General features: G+C 38.3%; 1 protein-coding gene across 3 annotated transcripts in view; it reads left to right on the top strand.

Moving 5' to 3' along the window:
• BICD2 (BICD cargo adaptor 2) overlaps positions 1 to 18,024 on the top strand; it is a 171,184-nt gene that overhangs the window by 136,468 nt on the left and 16,692 nt on the right. The window contains exons 7-8 of one of the 3 annotated variants that reach the window (XM_048857219.2): positions 12,332 to 12,542; positions 15,748 to 17,928. In XM_048857219.2, coding sequence (XP_048713176.1) covers positions 12,332 to 12,542; positions 15,748 to 15,753 — 217 coding nt within the window. In that variant the 3' untranslated portion in view covers positions 15,754 to 17,928. Of the gene's footprint in view, positions 1 to 12,331; positions 17,929 to 18,024 lie in introns of those variants that run through there. The other 2 variants (XM_048857218.2, XM_075130347.1) reach the window with 2 other exon arrangements.

Genomic DNA, 18,024 nt, shown 5'->3' on the forward strand with positions numbered 1-18,024 from the left:
TGTAAAATTCTGATGAGATTGAAATTAACTTGGCTAAAATTTAAAGGTAGAAGAGGTCAAAATATGTTTCTAGACTGACAATTATTTACAGAAAAAGTTCCAAAGGGCTTCATTTCCTAAGGCTCATTGTGGAACAAAACACAATATTAGAATAAATAAGAAATATACCAACCTTGTAATTTAAACAGAAGTTAGTATTTTTTTATTAATTCAGTAAGGAAATGTGGAGGAAGGAAACTGCAGCCTTCCTGGCAGTTGCTTTGAGCCATCTGCACCCAACTGGGAATAAATCAAAACACCATGATTGTAATTCTCCAGCAGTCCCTAATACATGGGAATGGTGATTCAGCAGAGGTGCAGGGATTTACAGCATCTGAGGGTAAAGATCAAGAACACATGCTAGAATGAAAGTGTGGTTATAAGAAGTTGACTTGGTGAAGGACAGAAAATAACTGGCCCACAAGTCATTATTTAAGAAGCTATTGTACTATGGCAGACTAAACACAGGGCATTACTGCAGGTTTGGGAGAGAAGCTTCAGTTATTCAGGAAAAACCCAAACCCTGATCAAGCAGGTATTAATTAATCACGAGCAAAGAAAAGCTGAAAGAAAGGAAGATACTTTGGTTTCAATTTGAAGACTGGCTGTCACTGATTCCATTGTTTTACTCCTTCCTCTTGTCTGACTTAGCTTGCCCAGGTCCTAAAAATAACACTTTAAGGTATTAGTGAACACACCTGCACCCTTCTAAAAAACCCACTGAACCCAGGATGTGTACATATGAAAAGTACATAATGATTTTTTTAGTGTGACCCTTATTATTCCCAGGACATAATTGGCTGCCCTGTGAGTAACCTAGATTGCAAGCCCCTCAGGGGAGAGATTTGTTTCTTTAGCTTGCACAAAATTCCTATCTTATCATGATTTTTCTCTCTTCATAACTGAACACAGAATTGGCCAGGACCCTACCTACAAACATTCAGACCCTGCTACTTTTCAGGCAGGTTAGTCTCCAGAATTTTCTGTGCTGCACTGCCTCTCTCTCTTTACTACCCCTCTATTTATATCCATGAGTTGGAGCAAAGGGCCCAGATTTTCAAAGGCACTTGGGCATTGCTGCCCTTGCTCAGCGTTGTAACGCCTAACTCATTTAGGAGCCTAAATCTCACTTTCAAAAGGGATTATAAGTGCTTCAATCCCATTGACTATTGATGGATTTTAGACTCCTAAATCCCTTTTGAAAGTGAGATTTAGGGTCCTAAATCATATAGGCATTGCATCGCTGAGTGACTGTAGCAATGCCCAAGAACCTTTGAAAATCTGGGCCAAAGAGACCAACCTGGTCTTCAAGTCAGTGTGACTCAGTAGAACAGTCATCATTCTGCCCCACAAGGACCTGACTCTGACACTTGGTCACCTTACAGCACTAAGAATACAAGAATAAGAACACTATGCCAAGATTAAGCAAAAAGACCATAGCATTAAGACTTACCGTGTCAGGAAATAATGCATGCGAAGATCAAAGCAGCTAAGGATATAAGCAAGATATTATTTCAGGATGAGAAGCAAATATCCCTGTAAAAGGGTGCAAATTCAACCGCAGACAGAAAAGCAAAATGAGACACTTATCCATTCCAAAGACAAAACATTTTCAAACATGGTGTTCGTGTGTTTTATGTTAGAATCTGAAACCTCAGATCAAATAAATCCATTCAGACCATTCTGCAGAAATATTTTGCCTCTTTTTCTAACAAAAGAAAAGTACTTTAGTTCTGCAAGGAGGACAAAATGAACACTTGCAGAAAAAAGAACTTGCCACAGCAAATTGCAGATTCCCTGCTTCAGAGTGAAGGTTGCTGAATCCACTGAGCAAGAGCCTGAGGAAAATGGTTTTATAGAACATCAGCAAACAGAACCTTACAGTGAATCTCGAGAGGGAAACCATCTTCCCAGAAACTAAGAACAAGTGAGAATGAGATGAGAATAGATGTTTTCCCTCCAGAATAAAGATGGAACAGTAATTAAGAAATGGCATCCTGCAGAGAGTAGATGACTTTGACAAGCAATGTGCAAGTGCACCTAGATGTAATTAACAAGTATCCTGACACTCCAGTATTTCATCAATAGGAGGTGAAGAAGAAGACAAACTCTGCAGCTAGTCAGCAGGAGGGAAGATGACATGTATTAGAAAATGCTAGTAATGCGAGGATAGTGCATAGTATGAGACTAGTATTAGAATTGGAGGAGACTAGTCCAAGAAGGCTATCAGAATAAGGGAACCAGGCTGTGACTTCTACCACCCAAACAGCAATTAATGAATGATTACTGTTCACCATCACAGAGAAGGCATCTAACTGGCGGTGTGAAAATGAAATGAAGTAAACAAATCTAAACACTGGCAGAATAGTTAAAATAGCAAAGCTAATTTGGAGGCTATCCTCTTGTTCAGATATCATAGGGCCTACAGAACATGAAAGAAGAGCTTAACAATGGAAGCTGTAAACTGAACCAGAGCACAGTTAAACTTACATGTAAGAGACATACATAACTAAGTGGGCTTCATATTGGACTGGGACAGTTTTGGAACAAGTTGTAGAATATTTCTACATTGGATAAATGCTCAGTTCAGGGAAGCCAGATGGAGAACTTTGATCTTGAAAACTGGCTAGAGTGGAGTCTCATAAGGCCTGACTAACAGGCATTTCTCTCCCAGTTTCTACAGTCAGTGGTACGGTGTAGCTCAGGGGCAGTGAATGAGCCTATGTGTAACACGTTTTCCAGGTCCAGTACTGTGCACTGCCAATGTCCTATATGCAAGGAACAAGACACAGTGGCAGAAAAAAGAATTCAAAATGTGTTTGGTAGAAATGGTGTAAAATGACACTCGTGGCTTCATGTACTGATTTATATATTTATATGTATAACAAAAATGCACCTATCCTAGGGTCTAGGCACTGCTGACAATAAGATTGAAAAATGCAATGAAAATGGCTAACAGCTTCCCTCAAACCAGAATATGACGGGAGCTTGAAAATCAATAATGTTCTGCTATCCCCGTGAGGATAGCTTTATGAATAGGTTCATGACTGGGACCGGGGAGATCTGGATTCAGATCCCAGCTCTGCCTCAGCTTTCCTGTGTGATTCTGGGCAAGTCACATAATCGCTGTGTGCCCCAGTTCCGCATCTGCAACACTTGGGTAATGAGACTTCCTCACCTCACAAGAGTGTTGTAAATACTTGGCAAATGGTCCTATTGTGTGGTAATGAGGGCCATGAAAGTACCCATAGATTAGAGCAAATACCAGCCCTTATCCCATGCTCTTTTTCAAAAGCTTGGAGCGGTTTTGAACTTAATAGTAAATTCTAAAGCCCCTTTCATGGTGAGTGCCTTGCCAACAGCTTATCAAAATGGCAGCTTCTGAAATAAGAAGGGCCTTCATTGGTTAAAATCAAAACCTCAAGTGTCACCCAGTAACTAAAAGGTAGCTAGTGGTGGAGAGCAGCTGCAGAGGCCCTCTGTTCTGTATACGTGGCCTAGATGAAAATTAAATGGTTCACCAGGGTTAATTTCTCCCCTGATACAGAAATGGGGTTTCCTGTGGATTTCATTTAATGGTAAATTCAATGTTTTTCAAGTCTGGTCATGTCCCTTCAATAGGATGGAAGTAGGCAGATCCTTGTGGCAGAGTCCCATTGCATTCCTTGGAAGTGCGGAAGGATTGAAGGGTCCAGCTGTGTGGATCTGACCTTGGCCTTTGTATTATGGAGATAATTCTCCTGGGAAATATCAAGCTGCAGAGGAGATTCTCCATGTGATTTACTTTTTAAACAGTTAATACAAATAATTTGCAAAAGTATTTGTTCCATATGGCTGAGATAAATGATCTAGGAAACTATATATTGGTTGTAATCTGTACTTGATTCTTCGCCAAATGACACCCAGCCCATAAATAACTTTCTTTAATGTGCAGTTCAGATGAGTTTTCAATGCAAGATGTCCAGGAGATTAGGGAAAAAATAAGAAAAGTCAGAGTCAAGATTTCCAATAGATATTTGAATTGGTTTGATCTCTAAGCCCAAACATATAAATCTGTGGTCTTTTCCTTTTTATCTGATTTTTGGATTCAGGTATTTTTTTAAAAAAACGTTTGAAAGAATGCCTTAGTTTACATGGATCTGCTAAGCATATGTGCTACAGATGCATGATCCCACACAGGCAGACAGGTCAAGATTATGAAGTGACTTCATAAAATATTTCAGACACTGGATTAGGACTAGGACCTTGATCCTGCAGTTGGATCCACACGAATTCATGTGCAGAGCCATACTGACACCACTCAGGATTGGGCCTCCACTTGTTTATTCACTTTGTCTTTAATGAAGGTCAATAACTCATTGACAATTTAGAGTCCAGTCCTGTGTGAGCTCCTCCACTGAAGTCCAAGTGGATGGGATAACTGCATTTCAGTTAGGTTGTGTTTTTCTTTTTCTTTTTCTGTTTGTTTTCCTTGCTATGCACTTTTATGTCAAGGCAGCCAAGGGCATACGGATACTTATCTTTGTCTGTGTATGTGTGTGTATTAATCTAAATGAAGTGAGTTGGGAGTTCAACACCTTCCAGGATTGAGACATTAGTAAATGAAGGCTAACTTCTATAGCCCTTAGTCAAGCAAAATTCCATGAAATCCAGTGGGAGTTTGGCTTGAGAAAGAATCACAAAATTTGGTCTTATGTGAAAGAAAATTTGTAAATTAGAGGTTGTCCATCTAAAATGAACCACTGTAACTCGTGTTTTTCTCTCTACATTGCATGGTGAGCTGATGCAAAATATAAGCCATTTAAAACTTGGTGTTCTAATTAAATAAATTCAAATGGTGTTTCGCTTGGCTCTACATCTTGCCTTCAGTGCCCAGTCCAAACCAGGGATCGTTTTGAGGTAGGGGAAAAAGGAAGAATCTTTACTTCTGCCCTCTAACCTACAAAGCAGCCGTGGAACTACTGTGCATTTTCTACTGTCGCCTTGGGTGGAAGGGTAATGGAGCTACATGATGACAGATTCGCCTTCTTTTCCCTGACCCCTCTCTTCCTCCACATGCCCACCCCTCTAGCAGTATAAGCACACAGTGTTTCCTCTGCAGGTAAGGGCCTCTTCATTCCTGCTGGTGATGGTGGGTTGTTAGGAATTTTCTCATCAAATTTATTTCAAATGTAAAGACAGAGTTAATATGGCAGGTAGAAGCTAATACCTCTTATAACCATGCTGCTGTTAGTCTCTGTTAGGGTCCATGTTCATTTAAATGTCTTTTAGCCTCTGCTTGGATATATTTTCCATCTTTTAATAAAGAGGAAAAATTGTGAGACTTTAATCCTCTCTGCTCTTAATTTCTAATGTAGGTGACAGTTTAATCTATTGTGGTAGAGGCTAAAGTAGCTGACAATGTTCCCAAAGAGGCTTCTTCAGTTAGCTCTTTCTGCTTGTTATGCTTTACTGCTTGCTTATAAATTGGCATTGTACTGATCACAACTGAAAATGGGAAAAGGTAAATGGATGTAAGTAAGTGCAGGTGCCAATAACTACATGGGTTGCATTTGCAAATACAGATCTTAGCACAGTAGAAGAACATGGCAAAACACATGATTAAAAATATATCAGGATTAATTAACCATTTTGAACACACTGAAGTTCAAGATGATTAAAAATATAAGGAGAAAATAAGGAGAGATTGGCATGTGCAGTAAGTAATGCTAATGTTAAACTGCTTTGGAAAATGAGATCTTTAACCCTAGAGACATTGATATTCGGCATGCTTTTGATTTTTGTTTTTAAAGAATAATTTAGCTTTAGACATGGGCATTTTAAATGTTTTTAACTTTTAGTTTTATGGAGCCCTTCAGGGATTTTCCTCTCTCTGTATCATCTTGAGTTTGAGATTTTTTTATGGTATTGCTTATTTAAAATTTTACAAGTTGGTGGTTTCCTTAAATTCTTGTTTTCCTGGTTAATCATCAGTGATAAAGTAAGCAACATCAAAGCCTTATGTTCAAGGTCTGCATCATTATATATATATAAATAAATAGCATCATTCCAGTCTGTTATGCACGTACTGTTATTTATATAACAGTACGTGCACAATAGACTTGAATTATGCTAATCTTATTTTCCTTTGTAAGCATGAAAGCTCAATTATTTTAGTTTCAAAAGTGTGTTTGGAACAAAGGAATCTTCAGTTCCACCCATCTACATTGAATACATAGTCTGAAATGTTGCTTTGCACAAAAGATAAATTTATAAAGAGAAGATATTTTGCTTTTACACCTGCAAAGCTACAAATCGATATCAGTTTATGTTAAAAAAAAAAAAAACACAAAAAACCAGTCATGATGTTAGTGTGAATTGTTATACTGCATTGATATAAGGCAGTGCTGGAGACCATGGTTTCTAAGTATAGTTAGGAAAGGACTAACACTCAGTTGAAACAAATGAAAACGGCATTAATGAACAGCCTGGGGGAGGAAAGCAGGTCAGTGGTCCCAGAAGACCAATTGTGTAAAGTCTGCATCCACTTCTAGTAAAACCTGGATCCTTTTCAACCTGTTTAAATGGACTACTATTCTTACATGCAAAGTATCACTTCTCTGGCTTTACAAAGGAATCCTGAATAATATCAGGCACAGAACTGGTTAAGATACTCATTTATTTCACTTACAAAATACTTTAGCCGAAAGAACCATTCAGGAGAATGGATTCAAGAAGGAGAGCCATGAAATGTCTCATATGTTAGTAAAACTCCAAGACATTCTAACCCACACGTGAGATCAGTAATTCAGGACAGTAAGAATCCCAACTATGTTTCTGCTGCTGCTGCTAGCAAGAAAGCACCACCTATATTTATGAAATAGTTTGAGAATAGGACGGGTTAAAAAAAACAACTCATCACATTTTTAAAAACCGTAAATCATTTTCCATTGTCAAGTTTATAATGGCATTCATTTGATGTTTAAACATTGCATTAGCAAAAAGCTTGATGGTGCAATGGTAGCCTTTCACAGGTGAAATCTTGGGATTTAATTACAACTATGGACTGAGTTTGTTGACCTTATTCTAGTCCCCTACAGGCATTTGTCCATGTTACTAAACTACCACCCAGCTTGGCACAACTGACAGCCTTTGATCAGGAGACGCCTAGATAATCCTCAGCTTGCAATGTTCCTGCTATTAAGGTACATTAGCAAAGCTGTGTGGGAAGCTGTACTCTGTTTTTCTGCAGTGTTCTTGTTCCTAGCCAGCCTTTCGCTTTCAGGAGGACTAAAACTGAAATCCGGTCCCCCTCACCTCCTCAAAGTCTTTTAATATAAATTTTGCAATGGAAATCAAATGAATGGCTGCAGCAGTTATAAATCAGCCTCACTGTAGTGAGGTTGGGAGCTGAAGTGTGCAGTTCAGATTGAAAAGAAATTGATAGTTTGGTTCTATCTGCAAACGTTAGAAAAGCAGAGAAATTTTGCTCTGATGTTCATCCTGTGTGATCCTGTTACCTCAGTGAGGACTGAGGGGTAGATGTAGCTGAGGGTAGCTGCTCTGTGCAGGATCGGCTTCCAGCAGTCCTGCACTAAACGCAAGTGGTGTAAACTGGGACCAAATTTTGCCTAATGAATCGTCATGTTTTAGGGCCAGATCACATTCTGCTGCGGGGGAAAAAACCAAGAGGTCACAAGATACTATGAAAACTCCATTGGCTTATGGTAGCCAAGTTTCCAAAGAGTCAGGTTGGAGGAAGGAGGTGGTAGATTTGCCTCCTCATGGTGTCCACCCAGTGTGTGCTCCCTCTTCCAAACATCATGGATGTCCCAAGAACTGAAGGGAAATCCCACAGATCTCTGGCCATCCTGAGATCTTTAGTCCCTTTGGGCTATTCCTTGTCCTTTCAGCCTCCCCCTTCACCTTTTGGCAACAAAATCCATCTCCATCTGCCAGCATAGAGGGGATGGTGCAGCAGTTAGTGCTGATGGGGTCCAAATGATTCATTCCTGTGAACATTTCTCTGCAGGATTGCTGGGACATGCTGCATAAGGCAGCTATCCCCAGCCACACCCACCCCACTGTCCTCATTCCAAAGGTGGGGAAGTTCTGCAGGGAAGCTTACATGGGACTGCAGGGAAGCTTACTGGGAGGGGAAGGGAAATGATGGTCCTAAAGCTTAATTTCTCCTCCATCCAGCATATTTAGGGACACTTAAACTTGTTTCCTGTTGCTTCCTTCCTTCCTCAATACCAGTGACAGATCAGAGGGGATGACTTGGCCCATAGTTTGGGAAGTATCAAGTCTGGTTCCTCTAGTTTTGGAGTGTTTTTTCAATTTTGCCTTGGAAATGTATCTGTTGTATTAAACTCCTTTCCCTATTTATATAGGGTCTGAGGTACCCACAGTTCTTCACCACGCCTTCCTGTCCATGGCATGGATTTTTAAGTCTTACAGTTGTAGTCCTTTTCTCTTCAAGCTTCTTTTGACAGAGTCTTTCCATCTTTCCTCAGTCTTCCACATCCTTTCTTGCTCTCCTCTTTCTCCCATTCTTTTCACAAGTCCAGACCACCTCAGGCATACTCTCTCTAGCCTATCTGTCACTGAGAGTCCCAGGTTTCTTCCTCCTAATGAATTCCAGACACACACTATCAACTCTCCACTTACCTGCCGTTCATCTCAGTCTATTATTTTCTACTATCTGTATCTTTTTTTCTTCCATCTCTGTAAGATTCATCTTTTCCAAACCACAGAGCAAGCAGGGACAAACACATGCAGCATGCACTTTACCTTTCGATTTGTTACTTAATTACAGATCTGCCGCCTTTTTCAGTGCTGCCCCAGCATACTTGGGTTCTTCTTTTCAATTCTCTGGATTCTTTCCAATAGTGCTAAGTGTACTCCCTAAGTACACAAATTCTTTTTCCAAATCAGCTTAAGAACGGCCCTACTGCGTCAGACCAATGGTCCATATATCCCAGTAACCTGTCTTCCAACAGTGACCAATGCCAGGTGCTTCTGGGGGAATGAACAGAACAGGCAATCATCGAGTGATCCATCCCCTGTCGTTCACTCCCAGCTTCTGGCAATCAGAAGGCTGGGGACACCCATGGGGCTGCATTCCTGAGCATCTTAGCTAATAGCCATTGATGGACCTATCCTCCATGAACTTATCTAGTTCTTTTTTGGTCTCAAAGTTATACTTTTGGCCTTCACAGCATCCCCTAGCAATGAGTTGCACAGGTTGACCGTGTGTTGTATGAAGAAGTACTTCCTTCTGTTTGTTTTAAAACTGCTGCCTATTAATTTCATTGAGTGACTCCTGGTTCTTATGTTATGGGAAGGAATAAATAATACTTGCTTATTAATTTTCTCCACACCAGTCATATCATTTTATAGAGCTCTATCATATCCCCTCTTAGCTGTCTCTTTTCCAAGCTGAAAAGTCCCGGTCTTTTTCATTTCTCCTCATATGGACAGTATTCCATACTCTTACTCATTTTGGTTGTTCTTTTCCAATTCTAATATATCTTTTTTGAGATGGGATGACCACATTTGCAAGCAGTATTCAAGATGGTGGCGTACCATGGATTTATAGAGTGGCATTATGATATCTTATGTCTTATTATCTATCTCTTTCCTAATGTTTCCTAACATGGTTAGTTTTTAGGACTGCCGCTGCACATTGAGCAGATGTTTTCAGAGCAGTATCCAGAATGACTCCAAGATCTTTCTTGAGTGGTAACAGCTAATTTAGACCCCATCATTTTGTATGTATCGTTGGGATTATGTTTTCCAATGTGCGTTACTTTGCATTTATCAACCTTGAATTTCATCTGTCATTTTGTTGTTCAGTCACTCAGTTTTGAAAGATCCCTTTGTAACTCTTTGCTTTGGACTTAACTATCTTCAGTAATTTTGTATTGTCTACAAATTTTGCCACCTCATTCTTTACCCCTTTTTCCAGATCATTTATGAATATGTTGAACAGCACAGGTCCCAGTACAGATCCTTGGGGGACACCACAATTTACCTCTCTCCATTCTGAAAACAGTGACCATGTAACCAGTTACGGATCCATGAGAGGACCTTCTTTCTTATTCCATGACTGCTTACTTTGCATAAGAGCCTTTGGTGAGGGACCTTGTCAAAGGCTTTCTGAAAGTCCAAGTACACAATATTCACTGGATCACCCTTGTCCATGTCTGTTGACCCCCTCAAAGAATTCTAATAAATTGGTGAGGAACAATTTCCCTTTACAAAAATCATGTTTGACTCTTCCCCTAACAAATGGTGTACATCTATGTGTCTGATTCTGGGGTGTTTTTTGTTTTAAACTATAGTTTCAACCCATTTGCCTGGTACTGAAGTTAGGCTTTCCGGCTTATAATTGCCAGGATCACCACTGGAGCATTTTTTAAAAATTGGCATCATGTTAGCTATCCTCCAGTCATTTGGTACAGAAGCTCATTAAAATGATAGGTTACATTCCACAGTTAGTCGTTCTGCAGTAGCTTCTCTCCTGAAGTGTCAACCACCCACCCTTCTTACACGTTCCCTACTTGCACAGCTTCAGTTTTCTTTGTGTTTACCTTCAAACCATGGTCTTCAAACACAGGTGCCCACTCTGATACCGTATTAGCTAATTTCTCTTTGCTGTCAGCCAAAAGAGCCAGATCGTCAGCATACATAGGTTTCTCTGTCTCCCTGCTGGCTTGATTCTCCTACTAATTACCTCCATAAGTAGGCTGAAGAGATGAGAAGTCAGCACACTGCCTTGTCTCAATTCCACCATCACCTCAAAATTCTCCAAGAATTCCATGTATTGTTACCACCGTAGGTCTTTACTCTCGATACAGCTCCTCCATGAGAAAAAGGGTAGACTCCCATCTATAGCACTGAGTCCAGTTGTCCCTGGTACGCTAACCTACAGTGCAGTCTGAGTGCACTGATGTTTGACATGAGCATTTAGGGGCCACTGTTGGATACTTTCTTCAATGTGTACTTCAAAATAAAAACTTTTCTCCGGCAAACTCAGTTAGACGGCAAGCTGGCCTCTGTTGCTTTTGAAGTCAATGGGAAAATAATCAGGCCCTTTATAAGGCACAGTGTGTGAATCTGCATTTGAATGCAGATTTTTTTTTTCCCTCTCTGCTTTAGATTATACGTTGCTAGTAGCTTGACAGACTTTTCAATACATCTCACAAGAAGGATCTCCCTGGTGGAGGTTTGGCTTTGATTTTATGAAGATGCTCAGTTTTACAGATGTGGCTGTGAGAAATTTCTGCTGGTGTATAGACATATTTATTTTTACACCCACACTCATTATCTCATCTACATACCACACACCTACACGTGAGGGGCTTCATTTAGAATTGCTTATGGTGCATGATGCAGTTTTAATAGCTCCCAAGCTCAGTGGAAGTGATTACCGATTGAACAGGTCACAGGCATTTGTGGAGCGTGCCCTGCAAGATGCCAGGTAACACTGGAAGGGCCCACCTTTTCCTTGTTAGAAATTCATTTCCAAACCATTATATTGCAAATCATTATTTTTGCATAAAAAGACATACTTGTTCAAAACAAAACAGCAATAAAACACTAACATCTGGTATCTTACACCAGCAAACAGGGTAGGCAAAACTGGAGTTTTGGAATCTACATCTGCTCCTCTTTTAAAAAAATAAATAAATAAATTGAACTGAACAGTATTGGGCAGCTTGTAGGCCTTTTGTCTGGGACAGGGAGAGTGACTGAGTTCAGTATGGGGTTGGATGTGCATTGGAAGATACAAGGGGAATTTATTAAATGTCTTTCACATGGAAAATAGGGAAATGAATTCATCTGAGTCAGTGGTAAAATGGCATTAATGGCCATTTCATTAAAAGTTATAGGACCCTTTTGTTCTAACCTACACTTTAGAACTAAAGTCCTAACTTTCTGTAATAGAATGCCCCATTTATGTGAAGAATGACTCATGAGATGTAATTCATCACTATCAGGTCAAGTGCGGGGTGCTCAATTTTCAGACAGAGCCCCCTCAAAGAGCTTCCAGATCCCATACTTGGGGAGTCAGAGAGGCTTATAATGAAGTGGGAGAACCTGAGCACTAAATGTGGGATTTGGAGATCCACAGAAGAAAATAATTGGGCTGCACGGTGGTTTTGCTGAAGTTCCTAAATAAATATGCACATAACAGATTACAAAACTCCTTCCTGTCAGCCAGTGGCCATGTCTGCTGAGCACAAAGGGTTCATGCTTTGTAATGGAAAATAGGGTTGCTAAAGATTCTTGATATATTTCATTGCAGATGTGACGAATACGTCACACAGCTGGATGAAATGCAACGCCAGCTTGCAGCAGCTGAAGATGAGAAGAAGACGCTGAACTCCTTGCTGCGTATGGCAATCCAGCAAAAACTGGCACTGACCCAGCGCCTGGAGCATCTGGAGCTTGACCACGAGCAGTCCAAAAGGGTGCGCACTAAATCTGCTTCCAAAGCCAAGACCAGTAACCCAAGTGTAAGTCATATCCGGTCCTGTGGAGACAGAGCTGAGGGGGCTGTCCTTAACAACCAGGTGTTTTGTGAGAAGTATAAGATCTGTTGTGACTAGAAGAGGCATGTAGGAAATCATATTATGCATCTAATTTTTATGCTGTAATTGTCAGCATAAATCCCCACTATCTAATGTTGCGGTGAGTTTGCTTGTACTAGTATGTTGTTAAACCATGTAATACAAATGGTATTATGGTGGTCTTAACTGTAACTAATTCATACGTATGGAGATCTTATTAACAAGTTAATAGTGGAAAGGAACTTTTTGTTTCCACAGTTAACATGTATGGTTTTGCTGTTTATGGGTAAGTGTTAAAAGTGTATACCTGCTATACTACATCTGGTGTTACTAACTGTAGTTTGATTAGCACAAATATGATCCTTTCCCCAGGGTTACAGCATCCTTCAAATAAAAAAAGCTTTCACAGGAAAAAGCAAACCTAAAATCTCCTTGTTAATCTGGTTTGAAAAGTGGTGAAATGCAACACTGGAAATTAGATGTGTAACGTGGAAATGCAGAACATTTCAAAACCAGTACCAAAACTAGATTTGGCTGCTGTGGCAGTCATCAGAAATTTTCTGCCATATCACCACTGACCAAAGTCCCAAAAGGCTTTTATAAGCTATAAAAGTTGGAGAAATATAGGATACATTCTTAAACTCTTTCTTCTCTACTTCAGAGGGTTAACCTAAAGAAACTTGCACATTTATAGTCTATTAAAATATGCAATATTACCCCATCTAGAATAAAATTGAAAATTAAAAATATTAGGATCCTAACTGATATGCAGTTTCACATTAAAGTTACGCTGTGAAAAAGTGTCATGTACAGAAAGGATGTTTGTGGTCTCATGTTGCTTTTTGCAGCATAACAGTTTGGAAAGAAGGTGTTTTACATATTACTCTATCCACACCATATCTGTACAGAATTTATATGACTGTGTTCTACTATTTTTAAGTCACAATACAGTTCTTCTCAGCTCTCAGTATTAATCTTAATGGGATAATGTTTCAGAGCTCTGTTTGTGGGTTTTTTTAATATAAAAAAAATTGCATTCCTTATGCAAGCACACCTTTCGCAGGGCTCTACATTATAGGCACAGGAAATTTAACCTGTTCATCTTGTTAATAAATATTAATGAAGTAGGTTAGCATATGTATTAATCGTAAAAAAAAAAATACTTTGTCTGCTATTGGACTTTTAAGGGGCCTTTTTAGCCACTTAATTTCAATATGTTTGATAACATAAAAAAGTGTACTTCATAATTGGTGCCTATACAAGTGATAAATATACAAGATTAAAAAATGTTGCTTTTAAAATTGTGGAAAATTTGTGGAGCACAATAAGGCACATTTTTTTAAAAACAAAAGTTTTTAAAGTGCCTAGCCTCAAACTTTATTTTAATGTAAAGCCCTGTTCATTTTGTACTTTTTCAAATAATTTTGTATGCTTGTAGTATTAACTAAAAGTAATCCAAGACTGCACAGTTGTCTGCTGATAGTGATGTTTTCTAAAGCCATTCTAATGATCCTGGTGTAGTACTGCCTCATTTCACTACCATTTCTTGTAGATGGTCAGCAGCTTGCTTCCTGTGTATCGCCGCTCTGCCTATAAGTAGTCAGGAGATATCACAATATAAATATAAAGTAATAAGGAGCGCAGCCTGCTTTCCCAATGGAGGGAAAATATAGTCTTTGGCTTCTGAGAGATTTTAAAAAAATGCTTCTAAAATCCACCCAAGTAAATTGTGCAGAAATCTGACATCAGAGTTATGAAAAATCTTGTTTTAAAAGAAATATTTGAATGTGGCATCCTTAAATTTGGTGCCAGAATCACATTTGCCAATATCTTTTTTTTTTTTTTTTTTAAAGAGTGGATTTTCCAAGTCTTCTATATTGCCCAATTACCTGTGTACATGAGATGTTTAAAAAGACAGTAATTGTGGCCCCAAAAGCAGGCCCCTGTGCATCAGTTATTACTTCATTTTTAGAAAACACTGTATTCTCCTGAATTTGAGCTTTAATATTGCTATGTAGCAGGTTTGATATTTTTAGAAGCAAAATACCTTTTAACAATTTTCAGTCCTGCTTTTCCTCTTCTTTGCTGCACAATCCTCCAAAAGGCCTTTATTCTTCTCATTTTTACATTGTGGGTAATTATAAAGAATGCCTTGTAAAAGTAGGCATTTAGATTACGAACTCATTTTGCTCCATTAGAAGCAGCTATCATTTTGTTTTAACTTTGGTAGGAAGCTGTTAATACAATTCTTATTGCTTCCCTGTCTCTAGTGGTAGTATTGTCACAACATGCGAACAATAGAAAAGGTAAATTTAAGAAACTACATGCATTGATTAGTTTTAAAGGAAATTTTATAGGAAGTTTTCAGTATTATCAGAAGGTGACTATTACTATCGATATTGGCTCACATTATCAGTACAAAATATGAATAGTTTTGCTACATCACAACCAGTTTAGTAATCCTTTCCATTTTTATTCATCTTTATGGCTCTTAACATAAAAAACAGCCAGACCATTTAAGCTTGTCAAGTGTATGTTTTAAAACCTGATCTAAAGAGAAATGAGCAACGGTACATAAAAGTGACCTGTTCCTGCTGTGTGTATGTTTAGATTAATATATTTAAGATTATGGGGGCTTGTACTTTTGTGAAACAAATCTCTTGAAACTTACCTATGCTATGTTAAGTCTTTCATTTCCCTTTCAATGGGTTGGGATTTAGTTTGGAAAACTTATTAAGCCATCACCTACCTCTGCAAGCAGGCTCTTCTTTTGAATGATTACTGTTCTCTGCATTGGCCTGCATGATATACTGACCTGCATGTCTTGGGAGAACCTAAATCTTCATTGATAATGGCTTTCGCATACTCACTGCTGTATCTTTTGCTCGAACAGCATAGCTTTATTCAGTACTTGTAAGAAACCTTCCTGCAAAGCTGTTGCTTCTGAACAGTTCTCATGTAAAGCATTGTTCATTAGCTTGGAAAGCACATGCCAACTAAAGTGACTGCCTCTAACTTGGGAAACTAACAGATGCTCCTCAACCGACTAACCTGCTATGGAGATCTTGCAGTGCACTCTGTATTAAGTCAGTTCTTTAACTGATGAATGAGTACCAATTTTTCTAATGTTATTCTGTTTTCCATTTTTCAGCTTTAGAGTAGTTCCTGGAGATGGCCTTTCCAACAGTGCAACAGTATTTCTTAGCCTGCCTCGTTCTGGTTAACAGTGGTAGCCTGTTGCACAAAGAATGGAAACCACTGACCTGATCCTAGATTGTTTTTTGTTTTTTTGTTTTTTGTTTTTAAAAACCCACCTTTTTCCAGTATACTACCTGCAATTTTACTTTTATGTCTCAAGTTATAAAACAAACAAGTTTTACCTATAAGTGCTGCTGCAGGAAGAAAACTTACAAGTGCTGAAGAAACCTACTTTGAACGTAACGATCACCATATTAGTTTATGATCTACTAGAAATGTTCAGATGGGGGAATTTTTCTTATTTCATTGCAGATATTAATTTTTTTATCTGATTGTTAAACCTGTGCACTTTTGATATTTTACTTTAGCTTCTTTTAATTCCTTATGTAGAAGAGTTTATATAAAATGCAGTGGTTTGTGCTCACAGTCTCTCTCCCTATTTTGGGCTTGTGCTTGTTGATTTTCGACATCAGCATGTGGCAGAGATTTGGACTATTTCTGATTTTGCTCTAGACGGCGTTTAGAAAAAGAGTTTCAACACAAAAACCAGAAGCTCTGCTAAGCTATGTATGTGCTGTGCTTCAGCAACTTTTTTTATTATTATAAAATGTTAAGCTTTATGTGTTAAAATTACTGATTTTTAACTGCCATGTTCATTAAGAAATCCAGGGTATTCAAATTCTGGGGTTTTTTTCATATTGTATTATTATTCTTAGGAATAGTTCAATGTAACAAGAAGAAAACTTGACTTTGCTCTAGTTAAAACAGTAATAGGCATTTGAAAAATATTAAAGTAGTGTTACCTATAAATTCCAGAATTTCTGGGTTTTAGGAAGGTATGAAGTATTATTGATTAACAGAATTTTATACAACTGTATGGCTTAAATTCCAAATTGGAATTGTTTTGTTACTTCTTCATTTTATTGTGCCAAATTATGGTACATTTAGAAAGAAAAATTCTAAAGTTGTCAATGAATAGGGTGTTCTATTTCAGCGCCTTTTTGTCATTAATTACTGCCAGTAGTGCCTTTAATAATTTAAGTGAGACTCCTAGAATAGCTTAGTCTATACAAGAAGAAATGAACAGTTGTTTTGGAACTTAGTAAAGATGTGGAGCAATAAGTGCAAAGCGAACTCCCCTTTCGCACATTTTTAATGGTCGTCTTAATATAGAGATTATATATACACAAGAAATTGTAAAAAATACTGTTAGTCAATGATACTTCATCATGCAGATCCTTGCAAATTCAGGGGTATAGGAAAAAAACAAACAAACCCGAATACACTTTGGGAACCAAAATGGACTTTTATTGAACAAATGAGCAAGATGTATTAACGCATTTGTGGCTGCAGTACAGAGGATGTATTGGGAACATTAATGTTCTGTTAGCTGTGTATGGTGGTGGATACAGTTTAACCATAGTATTGTTTGGAAATGTGAAAGACAAGACATTAATACCTACTCTTGCATGTTGTATCTAATCATTGTAATTTCAGGAAACAGAAAGTGAAAAGTGCATCAACAAGCTGTACCCACCTGCCTTGGTGCTGTTTGTTGAGGCTAGTGTGAATCATTAAATTGGTACTTCGGGGGGAGAGAGGGGAGGACTTCCCTCCCTCAAAAAAAAAAAAAAAAAAAAAAGTACAAATTGTAATAATATTGTCAGTGGGGAAAAGATTTCTGTTTGCTGGAAGAAGCATTATTATTCCTAGATGTGGGGACTTCTTATATTTTCATCTTCTGTTACAGTATTGATTCATAAGAAATATTGTTACATTTAAAAATTACTACATTTGTACGTGGGTATTTATTTGAAATGATGTCAAAGTACTGTATTATGTTTTATGTGCATTACCTTTTAGTGGTGGATTGGTCTCCATTTAATGTCATGCATGTACTCTTGCCAAGTAACCTTTACACAGATCTGAAAAAGTAAATGTCATTGGTTAAAAGAAAATTGTGGAAAACTGATTCGTAAGTATAACTGTGTGTTAATTTGATAACTTTAGGAGGCATAGGGGGCAAAATGTTACTTCCAAATTAATACAAAAAATGTGTGTAATGTAGGAAAGCAATCTGCCTGTGTAAAGGTAGTCGCATTGGCAATATCAATAAAAGAGAAAAGGAGATCTGTTTACTGTGTGTGTGTGGGTTTTTTGTTTGTTTGTTTGTTTTTGCAATGTCTGCCACTTTAATTTGTTGAAATATTCCTAGGTCATTAAGAATCTT

The sequence above is a fragment of the Caretta caretta genome, chromosome 7 (assembly GCF_965140235.1).
Source record: "Caretta caretta isolate rCarCar2 chromosome 7, rCarCar1.hap1, whole genome shotgun sequence".
In the NCBI taxonomy this organism is placed as follows: Eukaryota; Metazoa; Chordata; order Testudines; family Cheloniidae; genus Caretta; species Caretta caretta.